Genomic DNA, 18,691 nt, shown 5'->3' on the forward strand with positions numbered 1-18,691 from the left:
GATTGCATCGCCGGAGACGTTGGAGCGAGGAGGGAAGGCAGTCTTATTATAATGAATACACTGTGTAACAATAATGGTCCATAGTGAATGGATTGTATGGACTCGTAGACTCGAAAACAAGATGGAACAGATGGGCCATACCAATTAGGGTTAATCTGGCCACGCTAGTACATAAAGGGCTTAGTCACGTGAACTTCCCCAGACGTACGAGTATGAGCGGATGACTTGAGTTGCCTCGGCTCTTTTCATCGTCTCTAACCCGTTCACTCATCCGCCCCCTCTCTCTCGCGCTCGGTATCCTCCTCCTCTTAAAAGAAGTGTCTTGTTCTTCTACTTCCTCCTTTCTCTTTCATCTCTTCTTCTCTTTGCTGTTGTATCATCTCACCATCAAATAATCTACTACCACCTTACCGTCATCACAATCATCACCATGTCTTCTCCACGTACGTCACCCGAACATCCACATGTGATACTCTACATGCGCCGACTCCTACTCTGCTCTACACTATCTACTCCTGCTGACAATAACGCGCAGAGCAAATCCGCACCAAGCTCACTGATCTGCTCAAGATCCAGCACCCCGTCATGCTCGCGGGCATGAACGTCGCCGCTGGCCCTAAGCTCGCCGCCGCCGTCACCAACGCAGGCGGCATCGGTGTCATTGGCGGTGTTGGATACACCCCTGACATGCTCAGGGAGCAGATCGCAGAGCTTAAGGGATACCTGAACGACAAGAACGCGCCGTTCGGTGTTGATCTGTTGCTCCCCCAGGTCGGCGGCAGCGCACGAAAGACCAAGTTCGTACCTGTACTCTACCCATAACGAATATCGAATACTGACACTCCGCACAGCTACGACTACACCAAGGGCAAGCTCGGCGAGCTCATCGACATCGTCATCGACTCTGGCGCCCGTCTCTTCGTCTCCGCCGTCGGTGTACCACCCAAGGCCGTCGTGGACAAGCTCCACAAGGCCGGTATCCTCTACATGAACATGATCGGACACCCCAAGCACGTTAAGAAGTGCCTTGAGATTGGCGCCGACATCATCTGCGCCCAGGGTGGTGAGGGAGGTGGTCACACCGGAGACGTCCCCACCTCCATTCTCATCCCAACCGTTGTGAAGCTTGTTGAGGGCCACAAGTCGCCATTGACTGGCGAGAATGTCCAGGTCGTTGCCGCTGGCGGTATCTTCAACGGACAGTCCGTCGCTGCCGCACTCGCTTTCGGTGCCTCTGGCGTCTGGGTCGGAACTCGATTCATCCTCGCAGAGGAGGCTGGTGCTCCCAAGGCCCATCAAGAGGCCGTCCGCACCGCTGGTTTCGACGACAACATCCGCACAATCATCTTCACCGGACGACCACTCCGCGTGCGAAAGAACCCGTACATCGTGAACTGGGAGGAGAACCGGGCGAACGAGATCAAGGAGCTCACCGCCAAGGGCATACTCCCCGTGGAGCACGACATCGAGAAGCTGGGCGACGACCTCGACGATGAGACTATGGACAACGCGCGGCCGTTCTTGATGGGCAAGGCCGCCGCCGTGGTGAACGAGACGAAGAGCGCGAGGGCCATTGTCGACGAACTTGTCGGCGACGCTGTCAAGTGGATTCAGACGACCAACAGTTTCATCGTGTCGAAATCCAAGCTATGATCTTGTTGTATCCTGTAGTTATGTTATCCTGTATTACAGCATCATCTGTCTGTCAATCTATCTCTTGAACGGACGGACTCGAGAGAAAAAAAAAAATAATTAATGTAGCCATAGCCTACCTAGCTAGCGAGTACCTAACTGTCGCATCCATCCGATCACACCTTTCCCCACCGCTTAATCTCCCTTCAGCCTTAGTTGCCCATCGTGAATCGCGCATCGAAGCTGCGTTGCTCATCCTCTTGTTGTCGTTCGCTCGGCTAATGTTAGTAACCCTCTGTCATCCTCTCCCGAGTCCCCACACACTCCCCTCCCTAGTTCCCTTCCCTTCCAACCTCAAGATTAGGTCAACTGCTGTAGAGTGTAGAGTTGTATCCTCTGCCCTATGCAACTCTACCCCATCGCTCTACTGCACCACACTTACTCGCAGTCTTCACACCCACCTTGACAATTGCTTACACGGTTTACACCCCCTCAGCCCTACCATCCCCTCGGAACCAGCAAAACACTAATCGCGCCAATCATGTCTGCACTTCGCTATCACGTCCAGCTCTCACAGTGCATGTAACGCTAGCTGGGCTGGTTATCACAGGGCGAAAGGCGGGCCCACAACCTGTCTGTCTTCGATGGCTTCGATGGCTTCGATGCACTGCGTCTCCACTTCCTTTCTCCTCTAAGGTAGGTGGATGGGTGGTTAGGTATTCACCCTTACGCCTTAGACCGCTTCTCCCTTCCTTCTAGAATGTGACTAGAAGGGAGCGGATGGGGTTCTAGCGCCGTGACGGACGATTCTCGCCACACATTCTGCCTGTTACCCCCACTCCCAGCGATTGACTCCACCGGCCTAAACCCTACAATGGAGCGTCGAAGCCTAAATAAGCACGGTAGCGACGCGGCCGTGAGAACGCTTTTGGATGGGGGAGCGCAGGGGGAGGGAAAAAATCACTCAGGTGCTCGGTGGGGATGAAGGGTTCTTAAGTGCTACGTGCTGCTGTTCAACTGTGCGATTGTCTATCTGAAGTACTTGTACTCTATCTATCTATCTACCTTCAGCATTTTGCAAATAGCGAAGGAACTGACTGCGTCGGTGCTGATTGGACATCATCATTATCGTTGAACGAAATTTAAACTTCTCTATCCTTATCACGAGAAAGAAATAATACATCGCACAAAATCCAAAGTGTTTCCAAAAAAAGCTTCAACTCTATTTCATGAGCGAGGAAGAAACATCGTCATCGACGACGAGATACGCAGTACGGCCAGCACCGCTACCACCACCACCACCACCACCACCATCAACAACATAACTATCTCCAACCTCTCTACCTAAATCCAAATCCAAAACACATACATAAAAACCACCACCGAAACCAAATCTACGAATACACAAACACAACACAACATGTCCCTCGCCGTCGCAGCCCCCGTCCGCCCCGCGCACCCCACCCGCACATCCTCGCAGCAGCCAGGCAAACTCGCAAAGTGCCTCCCCAACGCCGCCTGGCACTGCTGTCTCTGCGCGAAAGTCTGGCTCACGCTCGAGCTGGGCAACCTGTGCGTCGGGTGCGGGCATCGGTACGGCGTTGGGTGCTGTACTCTCGCTGGATAATTTATTCTCCTCTCTACTCCACTCTACTCCTGCCTACACCTACAACTGAGGAAGTCTGGGGGCAAGGGTGATGGGATTGTTTATACGGCGTTCGATCTTGGATTTTGGGGGATGTAATAAAAGTTAGAGGGTGGGAAAAGGACATGGGATAAAATAATTATAGATACACGAACGTTATGACGACCACTAGAAAAAAGCATTATAGAATATAGATGGGGGGCATTTCTTTCAGCGGGGGCGTTTTGGGCGTTTCTTTTCTTTTCTATTTCGTTTAGTGTTTTTTTTTCCATTTGGAAAACAGGATGTGAGGAGGGGAGAGATGGAAGTGTTGGGTGCATTGGTCTGTGAACGAAGGGGTGGAGTGTGGTTGGAGTGCAAGTGGTGTATTGTACATATGACGACGACGAACATACCTAGTGACGATGTACATAAAAAGGATAAACATCATATCCCTACATTCCCATAGCCACAGAATGGGGAATTCTCAGCTCATGGAAACATACTCCGTACAAGTAATTGCGCATGATAGACTCCTTCATCATCGGCTGAATTCAATTGAATGGTGCGACCTAAGATGTGCATACATTGTACGACAAGAGGTCGCAACCCTCATCACGAACACCGAGTAAACGCGGCAGATACCTATCTAGGCGTAGATAACATCACCATCACAAACACCCCCTCGCAAAATTGCCCTGCAAAACACCAGATTTGATATCAAATACTCCACCAGCGCCCGCCGCCGTGTAACTCAAATACAATCATCCGTTATCAGCACCAGGGGGGCAAACTCCACGACACTCCACTCCCTCGTATACAACCGCCACTCCACCCCCTCGTCCGCAACCGTCGACGCAAACGGTAGCGATCTTCTGACGGTGGGTCGTGCGATTAAATTCCCCGACCTGCATTTCGTCTCCCTGCAAGTGCGCAGCGGCAAGCTGTTTCTCCGGGGCAGGGCAGTGAGAGGCGGTGGGATGGAAGTGAGCTGGGGTGAAGATAGCATCAAGCTAAGCTACCCCTGCACTGCTACTTTGGTCGTGGGCAGACGTTAGAACGGACTGCTGATCATTACCATCGTGGGAAATGGTGGAGTGGAGACTGTTTGTAACTCTGGGGTGCAACTGTGTGTTGGTTATGGGTCTGTGGGGAGTATGGCGCGAGGGATGGGAGTTGACGTGGTGTTTAGCTGCGGATTGGATTGATATCATAGATGTTGAGAATGATATGGCGCGACGGGGTGTTAGCCTTGCACGTTGAGAAGGTTGCGATGTGTGATAATGGTATGGATTGCTGTTGGCGGGATAATTGTCTTGCTAGCTGGTGGACGAGCGATCATGGTCGGTATGAGATAGATACATGGACAGTTCAACTCTAGTCGAGAGGAGTTTCTCGAATTCCATCCGAACCGAATCCTAGCACTTCTTGACTGTTTGCAAATCGAAAAATGATGAATTTCCTTCCAGACATCTCTTCGTTTCATAAATGGTCATTCCGTGCCTATGTTACCAGAAACTCAGAAGACTGTTGTCCAGTCCTGCTTCTTTAGGAACTCTACCACACTTCCAAGCTTCGGAGACCCTTTCAGCTGTTCGGTAAAGTCAGTAAAACATTCTGGTGAGTGGCATCGAAGCATTTCGCGCGACCTACATCCTTCGGATGGATAACCGCAGGGTCATTAGCTCCTGGGTACCCGAACTCGTTTACATGATCAAAAGTTTCGGCGAACTCCAAAGCGGCGTCTTCAGGGTAGTCAAGCGCTGATGCCGGCACCGTAACGACCTCGGCCTTCAACCCAGTAGCTTTGGTAAAGTTTTGGACGAATTCGTTCATGGTGATTAGTTCTCTGTATGCGAGCAGGTTCTTGCCGGCGGGCTCGAAGATGAGAGATCGGACGAGTGGGCCGGTGTCTTCTTCGGCGGCAATGTAGGGGACTATAGATTCCCCTTTGGCCTGGCTGGTGAATTGTACGATTCCGTCGGCGTTCTATGGGGTAATTCTTAGTTTCTATACAGTTGCTTGTTTGTGGGCAAACGTGGATGATTCGACTTACTTTACGCGGCTTCATCATGGGAAGCAACCAGAAATTGCTAATGTACCAGCCAGCCTGGATAATGCTCGTCTTCTTCCACAATTGTGGATGTTGCTCTCGGGCATACTCCACCGCTTTGTCTTTTGAGTCGAAGTGGAATACATTCTTGTATTTTCCAGACGACGCCTTCTCCACGTTTGACAGGGAGGAAATAACAAACCGCTCGAGCGTGTCGATACCTGAGGCGACATCGATCACATTCTTAAGCTGCTGCGTCTCTTGCTCCGCCGCCCATATGTTTCCCGGCTGCTCTTGATTTGTTCGCTTTCCGGAGTCTAGATAGTTCGACCAGAAGTCACTGACAGCGAAGACGATGTTTGCATCTTTGAAAGCTGCGCTGAGCGAGGAGGGATTGTCGAGATTTCCTTCTACGACCTCCACGCCGCGGCCTTGCAATGCTGATGCTTTAGAGCTGGTTGCATTGCGAGTCAATCCGCGTACTCGCCATCCTGGTTCGTTGAGAAAGGTGTTCACCACCGAGCCGCCTTGCATTCCTGTCGCACCGACGACGACGATGAGTTTTAAGCTTGCCATGTTTTCGTACAGGATTTGGTTCTTGGGTTGTGTGAATGTATAGAATTAATCTATCCATCGGGGCTCACCTTTGACTATTTATGGTCACGATATTCAGGTACCTGAGCATCGCATTTGTAAGCTGACATGAATCTTGCACAACGCGAGCAGGCAGATCCAGCACTATCTGCGAGGCTTATCAACGAGATGTCCATCATGGTCGTCTCATTACAGCCTTTCAGAATTGCACTTTTAAAGAGTGCTGTTATGATTGTGATGATGCCATGTCCCAGTCAGCATTCTGGCGGATTTTGCATATATCTCCGCTTCGTTGCGGCCGTATCTCTCTCTAAGCCAGTGGCGCACTTTGTGGCTAAAGAAAGGCCATGTTCCTTCTTGATTGATACAAATAATTCAAAGGGAGTGAGTTTGACCCTGTAAATGATGTTCATGGTGTCGTGGTCATGGCCGCGGATTTCTCTTCAACTCTGGCGTCGTGAACGCAAATAATTAGGCTAGTGCAATATCAAATCTTTGTCTTTTTGAAACTTAACGAAAGAGTACCACTGGAATGCACGATGTTGTTGCCTTAGCCTTCGTGCGACATGGTTGATCATTGCATTGCACATGGCGTTGTGACAGGTCGTGCCGCTAACCCCACCCCAACTCGGATCCTTCATATGTGCTTAGAAATCGAGCACGAAATGTCGGGTGTCGTTTTGCGTGATAAACAAAGAATTCCTCCCTGGGGACATTCGGACGAAAAAGCGCGAATGGATAATAGGTGTAGGTGGACATGACATGACCTCCAGACATGCGATCGTCGCTCATACAATCGAGACCGCAGGCTGGCGGTGTTTAGGATAACACACGATCCTTGGGTTGCACATTCTCCCATGACGATGTGGCGGAATGAAACACCAGAAAAGTGTGAGTGCACATAGGAGATCATCCTTTTACGAATCGCGAGAATCATCGGAGGTCGCCATGTGAATGAAACATGCATCCGTTCACACTCTGTGATTGGCCTATTCGGGACATTGCGCCTGATTGCCCTTTACAGCCGATATTGGCACTACTGCTTTGTTCAGGTTGCGGGAGCTAACGGACGATCTCCCCGAGATCTTCTGAAGAATAGTTTACCAGTAAGTCGTCACGCTACGTGTTGAATGAGCCATGGGTTTTGCAGCTTCTGACGTACCCAAAGGGGGGAAAATCAGCGAATCTCAGCCATTCTAGCCAGAGATGTAGCCGAACCAAGGGTTTTATTTCAATATTCGTCCAATGGAATGCCGTGGAATGGAAGTAAAAACCGAATTCTTTTTGCTTTTAGTATAGCCCACGGTAGCCTATTTCCCGTTCTGAACGAGACCCTGGAATGATGGAATGATCGACGTCCTCAAAATTTCAAATCCGCAAGCCACTGTCACGAAACAACCATCATGATTTTCACGTGGAACAGTGTGTTGGACGATATGGTTCTGAAGAAAAAGTTGATCCTCCCAAAAGGACCAGAATATTGATTGCTATCTACATGGGGCTATAGTCTCGTATATCAGTGAGTCCAATGCGAGGTGGATTGCCCTCAGCATCATCCACCATCGCATAGAACGCCTTAGTAGAATCAATATCAGACTGCTGAATCTCAGGTGGCTTCCTCCCATAAACCATAACCGAATTCGGGTTCCGGTCTCCAAGCTGTACAGCTTTCTCGGTCTCAAATACCGCGCGCGTTTGGGGATTGATGTCCATCGCAAACTCATGCCGAAGGCCCAATACGTGGCCCAACTCATGGGTGAAGACCTTCCACATATTCTCCTTCCAACCCTTGAGTGAGAAAGCGGGGTTGTAAACGAGAAGATAATTGAGGTCATTGGCATTGGGGAAGAAGGCCTGTGCAAGGGCGCCACCGTGGCTGCCGCCATGGCAGAGGACGAAGGTAGCATCCTTGGCCAGAGGAACCCATTCAAACGTAACCCCGATATTGAGTGAGTTCCATTTCTCAGCTGCCATGTTGAGATGATCGGCAGCAAACGCAGCGTCTTCATCAGTCTTGAATCCCTGTCTCCAGGCAGACCAGCGGATCACTGACCCGGGGGACCAGCGAGGGCATTCATTGTCGAGACCAACCATGATATCCGCAGGCCCATTGCGCAAAGGGATAGGAATGGGTGCTTGGGTCATGCATGGAGGACAGAAGTTGTCGTCCGGAGTTACATCCTCATCTGGAGTAGAGATGTCCTCCGACGGTTTCACAATCTCGAGAGCATCCTGTCCTGCCGTTTGGGTCACTGCATCAAGCAGTAACTCCTTGTTGGAAATCCCTTCGAAGCTCATGTTTGCACCCGAATTTGACGGGGTGGCACACCAATCTGGGGGCAGTAAAGCCAGTTTGAATCAATGAAGACAAAGTAGGAAGTGATTCGTTGTGTATGAGAGCTCAAGATCGGCACTCACAGAATCTTTGAATGAATGCAATGGAGTTCGAAAGAACGGAGTGGAGGCTAATATACTCAAACATGAACCAGCGCCTTCATAGAGTAGGTCGTGAATCGACGCCTCCAACATCACAGTCTCATGGTCTTCATCGCTCTAGACCCTTGCCATCAGATGCATAATTGGACCATAGACACGGGACAGCTTCAGCTCTCCTTCCCGTCACCCTTATCTCTACTCAAACGTTGCTTCTGCTGGTTCATCAGCCAGCCATCTGACTTCACATGCGATAGCTCTTGTTGATCTAGACCATCAATCTGCTGGATATCTGGTGAAGGCAAAAGAGGCAGATCGCAATTGCGAGACAGCTCATGCGAAAGTAGCGAATTGGATGAAGTGCGTTGCGCCGGTATTCGTCGACCAATAGTGGCCGCAGGTGGCAGCTCCAACGACAAGCTGATAGCGACCAGTGCGTGACCATTTTGGGCTGAGTGCATCTCCCGTTTGAGTTTAACCATCTGGATGTATTTCTTTTCTCTGACGCCAAGAAAGATATAGATGTCCCTTTTTGAACAAATGAAGATCCAGAATCGACATGGATTGCGGGGTTCGATTGGGAGAGCTGGTCATGGTGAGATTGCCACACGGGACGAGCGGGTGGCACCGTTCAGCCAGCCATCCGCAAACGGCCAGCCTCAGCTCCATCTCGGAGCGGACAGCTAGCCACAACAAACAGTTAGATAAATGCGGGGAAGATTGTTAGACGATTCAGCTAGCCAAAATTGTAAATCTATCAGTTCGGGTTTTCCATGGCGCAGCTACGACATCAGTTATCCATGTCGCCGTCGTATTGTTAGTATTGCTTTGCATGTACGGTTGATCCCAAACAGAGGCCCCCAACGGCGTCATCTAGTCGGAGCTGATCATCACGGAGAATCCCATCTGTGCGACACACTTCTCGCATTTTCATGTGCTACTGCAACAACCAATGCGAATATAAGTCTACACAATATGTATTTATATGAGCGGCGATGCTGCTGTTGAATTGAAATCATCAACACGCAACCTCAACAACCATCTTGGATCCATTCTCAAGCCTTTCAACCATTATTTGTTCGAAACTCTTCTCTCACTTTCTCGAATTCCGCTACCATGAGTACCACAACAACTACTGAGACAGTCTTGTGAATAAGATCCCTACTCTCCTGTACTTGACTTTTGCTGACATGGCCGCCTAGGACGCTCGAAACCCTTGGCCATGAGCCTACTGGGTGGGATTACGACCATGTGAACGACCCAAGTGCTCCAAAAGAGATTGACCCAGAGGAGTTGCAGCATCATGGACATGGTCACAACGACTACTCGCAGTTGATCTCCATCCCCATTTCCGATGAGGAGATTGAAGCTGCTACGAAGATTGACTATGTCAATTGGAAACTTGAGCAATCCAAGCAGGATCCCCATGATAAAGACGGGCTAGGTGAGCAAGCGTAAACTTTCCCATAAGGCGACAACTAACTCGATATCTATAGGTTTTGAGTATGCCGAACACAGTTACCTTGGTGATGCTCTGACTTTGGCATGGAATGACGGCAACTCATACGTTGCGAAGAACAAGCCCTTTTCCTTGCCCAATGGACTGACCCTCACATACGGTCAAATCAATGGTCTTGCTGGCGACTTCTACGCTACCGTCAATCCGATCAGCGACGGTAAAGACTTGCAAGATCAGATTGCCCGATTCAAGGCCGCTTGGCACTGGCTTGCGATTGACACCACTCGCAATCCCAAAGAAGCCCGTGACATCTTGGGTTACCTCAACAAGGAAGTTGAAATGGTTCAAGCAGCTCTCGATAAGGGCCAGGACCCTTCAACTGTGTATCCAGAGATCCCTGATGTCACCGCAGAGCTCCAGATCCTCACTGTCACACGCCCAGCTGAGTGCCCTAGCTACTTGAAGCTGGCTCAGATCAACTGGGACCACTTTGGCGTAGATGCTCGCACTGCTTACAACGCCTGCCACTCCGCTGCATTGTCAGTAGCCGCAGGAGGCGACCTTCTCCTGGGGTACGCTATGAACGCCTTCGGTGATCATTTCCTCCAGGACTCATTCGCAGCGGGCCATATGAGGACTCCCCGACGCAAGCTCCATGACACTCTTGGTGATGCCGATCTATGCGCAAAGGTAAGTTCGACGAAGCTCTTTGGATGACCAAAGCCGAGATTTTTTTACCATCCGCTGACTCCGAGAATCTAGATGATGCATGATGAGGACAATGCTATCGGCCTCAATGTTTCCAACCCTGCCGGCAGATCTTGGAGCACCTATGGCGACAAGCGTCTTCTCGACAAGGAAGATGTCGCCAACAAGAACGAGGCCTGGAATGCTGTTCGCACCTCTGCTGACGAGATCTACCAGGCTTGGAAGAACAAGAAGGTCCCAGCCTACCCCAACTATGGTGCTTGGAACTGGGCACCCATCTTGAGCAAGATCCAGGATGGCCAGTTGGTGGCACCACTTTTCCGTCCCGATGGTCAGCGTCGTGCTGATATCAGGAAGCGCTGCCAGTACAAGTTCACCAACAACTACTGGTACTGGTCTACTGCAGCTGACTGCAAGGTCAGTGGGCTGTGGGACTACCCAATCAAGCCTACACCAGACTGCTACAAATAGGTTTGACTCTCAAATTGTTAACCGGCGCGACTTTTCCTTGGAAGGTGATTCAGGACATTCTTTACAAATTTCGGTGTTCGGTTACAGATTGATTATAACTTAAGTAACAATAACAATATATCTATTGCTTGCACATCTTGATAAGCTGACTCTGGGCTCTGTTTATTCAATCAAGTAAATGACTTTGTTCGATTTATGATTTGTACGAAGGAAACAATAACAGGCGACTTAACATAGAGTCATAAAGAACCAGCGATATTAGGCTACAGGAAGATACAGCTAATTAACCATAGAAAAATGAGATTCAGCGATAGAAAAGTATCATTATGACGAAAGAGGAAGACATCCGACCTGCGCAAACGCCGGCGGTTGACGTAGAGAGACCCCATACACGCCAAAGGAAACACAATGAAACGGGTATCCGAAATAAACGTAGAAATCATTGCGAACATCTTCCAATCTACCAGGCTTTAACAGTCTTCTTAAGACTCTTCTCAACCATCTGCGACAGCGACATAATGGTTGTTTCTGGGCTCAGCAGCACGAAGAACGCCACATCGTGCCCAAGTGATTGGTAGAACCAAGTGCGAATTTCGGCCGCCAACATGCTGTCCATTCCAAATTGCGACAGAGCCTTATTGAGGTCCAATTTCTCGACAGGGACCAAGAACGCATTTGAGAACTTCTTCGTTACGATCTCCGTGACCTTTTCAAGGATCGGCTGGCCGGAAGACACCATTTGCTCAAGCTGAGTCTTTACACTTTCAGACGAGCCTGCCGAGCCTGAAGCAGCCGGATCCATGCTTCGGAATGCTCGCGCGAGGAGCGACATGCGCGGCTCGGTGAGTGTCGACATGGATCCATCGAAGCCCTTCTTGCGCAACTCCAGGACTGCGGTTGGCTCCAGGCCCGTGAGAATGTGGCCTGCACCGTACTCTTTGTCCTGAATCTCCTGTCTGAACTCATTGCTTAAGGCGCAATCGAGCATCTGCAACATCTCCTTCTCAGGGATGGCTTGAATACCCTTTCGGAGTAAAAGCTCCTGGATTTCGGGATTCTCGTGAAGGTACCCAACTTCTGAAATCATGCCTAGGCCAACTGCCGTAGCGGGCAGACCAAGGGAACGTCTGTACCATGCGAAGTTGTCGAGGAAGTGATTTGCAGCACAGTAGTTTGACTCTGTGGCGGTTCCGACGGATCCAGAGACAGACGATGTGAGCAGGAAGAAATCCAGCTCTTGTTCCATCTGCAAGTCTTTCAGCGCATAGTGAAGGTTCCAGGCGCCGTCCCTCTTCGGCTTTATCGCCGTATGCCAGTCTTCAGCTGACATGTCGGAGAACAAAGATTCCTGGTATTATAATAAGCCTATGATCTAATAACATGATGAAAAGAATTACTTACGTGCAGACCCATTGCAGCATGAACAACACCGCCTACGGCTCCCTCAACCATCGAGAGCGCATTGTAAACATCGTCGTACTTAGCTACGTCTCCGCATGCTACCATCACGCTGCACTCCATGCTTTCGAGATCACCCACCAACTTGGCCGCTGCAGGATTCTTCGTTCCTGAGCGACCAACGAAGAGAAATTTCTTTGCTCCGCGGCCAACCATCCATTTGGATATAGAACGGCCGAGACCACCCAAGCAACCGATCATAACGTAAGTCTTGTCTGGACTGAACCGAGTCTCGAAGGAAGAGGGCTTGTATCGGATCATTGACGTCGGGTCTTGTAGCGAGAGCATGACGACTCCGCTATTGCTCTTTGAAGACATGGACTCAAATGCGCGATTGACATCCGAAACATCGAAGACTTGAACAGACTGCACAGGCGCAAGATTTTGTGAACGGTGGAGGAAGAGAACATCCTCAACCCCACGCCTCAACATAGCTCCAGCTCGATCATCGCTGATATCGTACGAAGATCGCAGATCTACTGTCGATGAAGAAATACCCTTAGGAAGATCGCCGGATTTTGTAGTGTCGGATCCAACGTTGTGCGAAAGGTTGACAAAGTGACCCTGCTTGGCGCAACGGTTGACAATGGTTTTGGGGACTGGCAAGTTTCCAGTATGGAGAACTACATTGAACATTGTGTTCTTTGCTTCCTGTGTAGCGCTGTCATTTCGAACGATGAAGTGGGAAGCGCCTAAGCTGTGTCTTTTCGCTAGACTCGCTGCCTCTGCGGCACTTTCTACCAGTGCGTAAACGCTCAATTCTTCACGCTGCGCAATCTGGAGTGCGGCTTGGCCGAGCGCGTTCGTGATATCTGTGATCAATACAGAATCGCCTTTTTGGTAGCGGGCCTGGTGATGCAGAGCATACCGCGCAATCACGAAGGACGGGAGAGTGGCAGCAATCATGTTGAAGTCTTCACTCTCTTTAATCCTGTAGCAGCATGTTTGTGGCACCGTGGCAATTGTGGAAATCTTACCGGGTGCTAGCACGAATACGCGATCACCTGGTAGGAAGGAAGACACGCCTGCCCCGATGTCTCTGACCACACCGCAGAGGCCAAGCATAGTTTCTTGTTCCAGTAGTGAAGGATCTAGTTCAATTACCTTCACATCGACTTGAACCGATCCAGGTGGAGGCGATATAACGACGGCTTCATCTTGCACGAAGAATGTTTGCTCACCACGGGTAAGGTCGCCCAGTGGTATATGTGCGGAGCCGACATCACAAATTGGAGCTTCGGCCATTTGCAGTCCTTGCCGTTCTCGGAATTGCTGGTTCAAGACAGCGTCTGGACAGAATCTTGAGATGTGGATCAACCCGTCGTCTTCGATAAACTCGAAATTATACAGACTGCCACTTGCGGCTCGTGAGAGCACTGACAAGATGTTTTCGACTGTATTTTCTGTATTGAAGTTGAATTTATCGACGTCGTAGGTGACGAACTTCAACGCAGGACGTTCAAGCATAACGGAGCGGGCAATGCCGGGTGCCAGGCCGAACTCTGGAGTTGATTGCTTGAGCAAACTACCTCCGGTGATCCAGATAAGAATGGACGCCATTTCAGTGAGAATCTTGACGCCCTTCATCTCCTCCTCAGACATGACAGCAAGAAGCTTGTGGTCGAATTCTACTGTGGATATAACGGTAGCACCAAATGGTATTGTGTCCGCATTAACATCTGCTAGTGGGACTGTACGGATCTCCGTTTGGAAAGAGGTAGCGATGCTCCGTGAAACTGCGTCGGAGAGGAATTTTTCGGAAGGCGAAGCATTATCATGCTCGACCAAAATAATATCCACAATAGTAGTCGGCTCAGCAGCAGCACGAGTACGGCGCAAAATGCAGAGCGAGTCGCTCTGGGTAGACTCCGTGAAAGCTTCCTCGAAGCCGAGTTTGGTGATTTCGGTAATCTGGTGAGGGAATAACCGTCCTACAACGTACCCATCTGGCGATAGATGGCTGTCTAGATGATGGAGCTTGGTGTCCAGGCATGGGTTGCTACCATTCATTCCTGGTAAGAGGATGATATCAAAAAGATCCTTTTGGGATGTTTTCTGGAATTTGAGCTCAAAAGTCTCAGCATCGTCGGAGATACTACGAGTGCTCAAGTGGTTGTCTTCTGAGAGTTGGCCCTGGAAAAATGAGCCGCATTGACCGAAGATGTCTCCAACAGAAAGCTCGCGGATCATTGACTTCGTGTATCCTTGATCTGGCTGATTGACTTCAAGTACTTTGGCGTCGGGACGTTGATGCGCAATCAGTCCAATCAAGTTGGAGACTTTGCTAGTAGGACTGGTCTTGATCTCGGAAGACGTCATCGAATCTAGCTTTGCCGATAGCTTGGTAGAGTGCGCTGGTCGTACTGATGTAATATCGGGTTTCCACTGTACTCGAAGCATGGGATGCCTCTCTAGCTCATCTGTGGCGCTCGTCACACTGCGATAGGCAGCGGCACGACATCCTCGTACCTGAACGACCATGTCGCCATCTTCTGATACCAAATCAGCGGCAACGACGATGGTGCCAAATGGAAGCTTCTTGGAGGTTGCGTTTATCTTTCCATTCGCGCTGTCAATGACCTTCGAGGCCTGGACGCGAATCTCCGCAATGTGTACAGGGACTTTAGCTCCTAGGTCGTCGGTGATACCTCCAGCATTAGCGATGATACCAGCTTGCAACAGAGCGTCAATAGTGGCAGGATGTACGGCATACACAGGCTCTTGACTATTCGCGCGGGTGACACCTTGGTGAATGGTAGTTTGTGCCGAAGCACAGAGATGTTTCTTGTCGGTGGGAACACTGATGTCACCCAATGACTTGAACTGATCGCTGAAGACCAACCCTCCCCGGGCAAATTTATTGTACCACGGCTCAGTGGGTCGCTGGTCCATCGGCGTGTTGGAGAGTTCTATGGCTAGCGAATTTCCAACATGCTTGTCTTCATTCAAAGTGATGGTTCCGGACGCATGCTGCACAGGCGTCGCTCCAGCAAAAGAACTCATGCTGAACTCCCACGTGCCAGTTCGTGAACTGGCTGATCTGAGTGGCTGCAAGGTGGTGATGAGCTCGGCACCACTCTCCGGATTATCATCTAACAAGGCAAATGCTTTCTCAATTCGCACATTCTCCAACAAGAAAGACGGCTGGCTGGGTAAAGAAGTGTCAGCGATTTGTCGCGCAGCCTCTATAGCAACAGCAATGTAGCCGGCAGCTGGGAAAACAGTGGTTTGGTCCAGCTTATGGCCGGACAGCCACGCGCACTCCTTCAGGCGTATAATGTTTCGCCAAGTGTGTATAATACCATTTCCTCCCGGTATTTTGGAACCCAGAAGCTCATGGCGAGGGTGCTTCTGATTTCGGAACTCAGCACTAACGCGGGGCTCGTTCCACAGGACAGACTCGTAATGCCATGGATACGGGGGCAGATCCACGATAGGTTTCGTGCGTTGCATCGACGAGATTCCATTGACTTTCTGAAGGTTGACATCTTGGCCGTGCAAGTAAAGACCGCCGACAAGTTGTAGCACTGTTGAAGTTGCATCTTTACCTCTGACTATTGCCGAGTTGTATTGGTAATTCGCGCCCTCAACCTTGGAAATAGTCTGTTTCAAGGGTAGCCCTAGAGCAGAATGAGGTCCCAGTTCAATTAGGTGGTAGTTTTCCTTAGCGAAAAGCTGCTGTATACCTGTACTGAATAGTACGGGTTGCTCCAGATTCTGTCGCCAATATGTTAAGGGTAGCTGGGTAGTCGCATCCTCTCCAGTCACAGTTGAGACCATGCGGACTTCAGACGGCCTAGCGTATCTGGTTGAGTGCGCAAGTGTTGTCAATAATTCTTCATACTTTGGCCCAACCCTCTTCATGTGATGGGAATGATATGCTTTTCCATTCGTCTTCAGCTTTCGGGCCAGGATCCCTTTCCGAACTAAAAGTGTAGCGAGTATATCGATGGCATCGGCGTCTCCACTGAGAGTGACGTTCTCGGGCGAGTTGACACAGGCGACGCGAACCTTGCCATTGGCCCCATTTTCATTTATAAAGGCGGCCGCTTCTTGCGCATTCATTCCCACAGCAAGCATCATGCCGTCATCAATCATTTCCCCGGCTACAAGGCCGCGATAGTAGGCAACGATGATGGCCTGCTCTGCAGTCAGATGGCCGGCGCAGTATGCCGATGCAATCTCGCCTGAGGAATGTCCAATAACTGCTGATGGCTTAATGTTCCATCCGGCAAGCAGTTGGATAAGCGCGATCTGTAGCGCTGTGCATATAGGCTGAGACCGGGATGGGTGATGAATCTCATCTTCATTGCCGTTATTGGGCGTGGAGCCGAGCACATCCTCCAGGAGCCAGCTCGGACGTTCGTCGCGCGGTAGCGATTGTAACACAACGTCAAGCCGTCGAACGCTTTGTCGGAACCTGGGGTAATCGTGCAGAAGAGATCTACCCATACCCGGCCATTGAGCTCCTTGTCCCGTGAATACAAAGGCCAATGGCAATTTAGATGTTGATGGCAGAGTTCTCAATGTGTTAGCTTCAAGTCGTTGCGTTGTTCCGACAATCATATATCCTCGCTTTGCAAGCTGTGAGCGCCGTGATGAAAGTGTTCTCGCCAGGTTCGTAAGATCAATGCCGGAGCCGATGCTTTCCAAGTTGGATGCAAGTCTATCTAGTGACTGATCATTGTTGGCGGACAAGGGTAGTACCAATGAGCCATTCGCATCGTGAATTTGTGCGTTTTCTTTGCTCGTCATGTATGAGCTAGCATCCTCGAGAATCATATGCGCATTGGCACCACCGTAACCGAACGAATTAATACTAGCTATTCGCCGTCCAGTTTGGCTTGCTGGCCATGGTGTCATCTCGCGGACGATTTCGGCTTTTCTTTCTTCTAGCTTCAGCTTGGGGTTGATGTTTTTAACTCCCACTGTTGGAGGAATTACGCCGCGCTCCATGGCTAGGGTAACTTTGATGATGCTGGTGATGCCACTCGCTGCTTCAGAGTGGCCGAGATTCGTCTTCACGGACCCGATCAGCAATGGCGCCTGGCGATTGGGAGCAAACACCCGAGAGATCGCGTCGACCTCCGTGGCATCGCCCACGGATGTTCCCGTACCATGGCATTCAATGTAGTCCGTCATTGCAGGGTCGAGATTTGTCAGAGAGTAGGCTTTGCGGATGACTGCCGCCTGACCATCCGCGCTCGGCTGGGTGATACCGTTGGTGCGACCATTGCTGTTGACGGCAATGCCCCGAATAACGGAGCGAATAGAATCGCCATCTTTGATGGCGTCGCTGAGCCTCTTGACATACAATGCTCCAATGCCATCAGCTCGGCCATAACCATCTGCGGAGGTATCGAACGTGTGACATGTGGATGTTTTTGAGAGAACGCCGGCTTTGGCAGTTCCAATAAACTGCTGCGGAGACTGTACTAAGTTCGCGCCAGCAACGACAGCGGCATCGCAATCACCACTTTGCAATGCTCTACATGCGGCGTGAAGTGCGTAAAGTGATGAACTGCATGCAGTATCTAAAACATAACTTGGATCTATGTTAGACGGATGATCCTTAGTTGTGGCATAGATATCTCACCTTGGTCCAGTTAGGTTGAAAACGTGGCTAATGCGGTTCGCTAAAATTGTTGTGCCCATTCCTGTAGCACTATAACGATGGAAGTGATGTGGCTCGGAGGCCTGCATCAACTGAAAATCCATTGTGAATGTGCCAACATATGTTCCAATATTGGCACCTGAAGCAGACTGTAGCGTGACACCCGCATTCTCAAAGCATTCATAGACAACTTCCAGAAGCTTTCTTTGTTGTGGGTCCATGTATGTGGCTTCAAGGTTATTAATACCGAAGAAGTCTGGTTCAAAATTTCGGATATCTTCATTGATGAAGTATCCACCATCGACACTCATCGACCCAGAAACATCAGCATCTGGATTATAGAAACCATCGGCGTTGAATCTCGACGATGGAATCCTCCCCTGGGCACTCTTCTCCTGGGCGAGAAAATTCCACAAGGTAGATGGAGAAACGATATCACCAGGTAGGCGACATCCTGTCCCGATTAGATTGGATGCTCGGTTCATTCTGAGTAGAGACAACTTACCCATTCCAACGATGGCAATGGCTTCCTGGTCATTGCCCCTAGCCCTAATTGATGATGACATGATCACCTGGAGTATTGGGGGTATATAACTTCAACAAAGGGCAAAAATAACACACAAGGAAGCAAGCCGTAGAAGCTCG

At 50.1% G+C, this 18,691-nt stretch overlaps 5 protein-coding genes across 5 annotated transcripts; 2 read left to right on the forward strand and 3 right to left on the reverse strand.

Annotated features, from left to right (window-relative positions):
- The first annotated feature begins 261 nt into the window (after positions 1-261).
- On the forward strand, positions 262-1,822 carry BU24DRAFT_392515 (oxidoreductase-like protein). The gene is made up of 3 exons (XM_033525160.1): positions 262-443; positions 536-797; positions 852-1,822. Exons 1-3 carry the CDS (start codon positions 431-433, stop codon positions 1,651-1,653), a joined length of 1,077 nt encoding a protein of 358 aa, XP_033382722.1. The 5' UTR covers positions 262-430; the 3' UTR covers positions 1,654-1,822.
- A 2,844-nt stretch (positions 1,823-4,666) lies between these two features.
- BU24DRAFT_213603 (NAD(P)-binding protein) lies at positions 4,667-5,903 on the reverse strand. Its single transcript, XM_033521968.1, has 3 exons — positions 5,313-5,903; positions 4,910-5,245; positions 4,667-4,847 (listed from the first exon to the last, which is right to left on the reverse strand). Exons 1-3 carry the CDS (start codon positions 5,883-5,885, stop codon positions 4,776-4,778), a joined length of 981 nt encoding a protein of 326 aa, XP_033382723.1. The 5' UTR covers positions 5,886-5,903; the 3' UTR covers positions 4,667-4,775.
- Positions 5,904-7,394: 1,491 nt separating this feature from the next.
- BU24DRAFT_348821 (zincin) lies at positions 7,395-7,997 on the reverse strand (the record flags this gene model as incomplete). The annotated part of the gene is made up of 1 exon (XM_033523579.1): positions 7,395-7,997. The coding sequence occupies one exon, from the start codon at positions 7,995-7,997 to the stop codon at positions 7,395-7,397; it is 603 nt and encodes a 200-aa protein (XP_033382724.1).
- Positions 7,998-9,109: 1,112 nt separating this feature from the next.
- On the forward strand, positions 9,110-10,974 carry BU24DRAFT_481845 (uncharacterized protein; the record flags this gene model as incomplete). The annotated part of the gene is made up of 3 exons (XM_033533207.1): positions 9,110-9,152; positions 9,833-10,485; positions 10,558-10,974. 3 exons carry the CDS (start codon positions 9,110-9,112, stop codon positions 10,972-10,974), a joined length of 1,113 nt encoding a protein of 370 aa, XP_033382725.1.
- A 460-nt stretch (positions 10,975-11,434) lies between these two features.
- On the reverse strand, positions 11,435-18,612 carry BU24DRAFT_493020 (reducing type I polyketide synthase 10; the record flags this gene model as incomplete). The annotated part of the gene is made up of 4 exons (XM_033533936.1): positions 11,435-12,322; positions 12,376-17,977; positions 18,029-18,500; positions 18,552-18,612. The coding sequence occupies 4 exons, from the start codon at positions 18,610-18,612 to the stop codon at positions 11,435-11,437; spliced, it is 7,023 nt and encodes a 2,340-aa protein (XP_033382726.1).
- Between the last annotated feature and the right edge of the window lie 79 nt (positions 18,613-18,691).

Source organism: Aaosphaeria arxii, assembly GCF_010015735.1.
Source record: "Aaosphaeria arxii CBS 175.79 unplaced genomic scaffold BU24scaffold_5, whole genome shotgun sequence".
Taxonomy (NCBI): Eukaryota; Fungi; Ascomycota; class Dothideomycetes; order Pleosporales; genus Aaosphaeria; species Aaosphaeria arxii.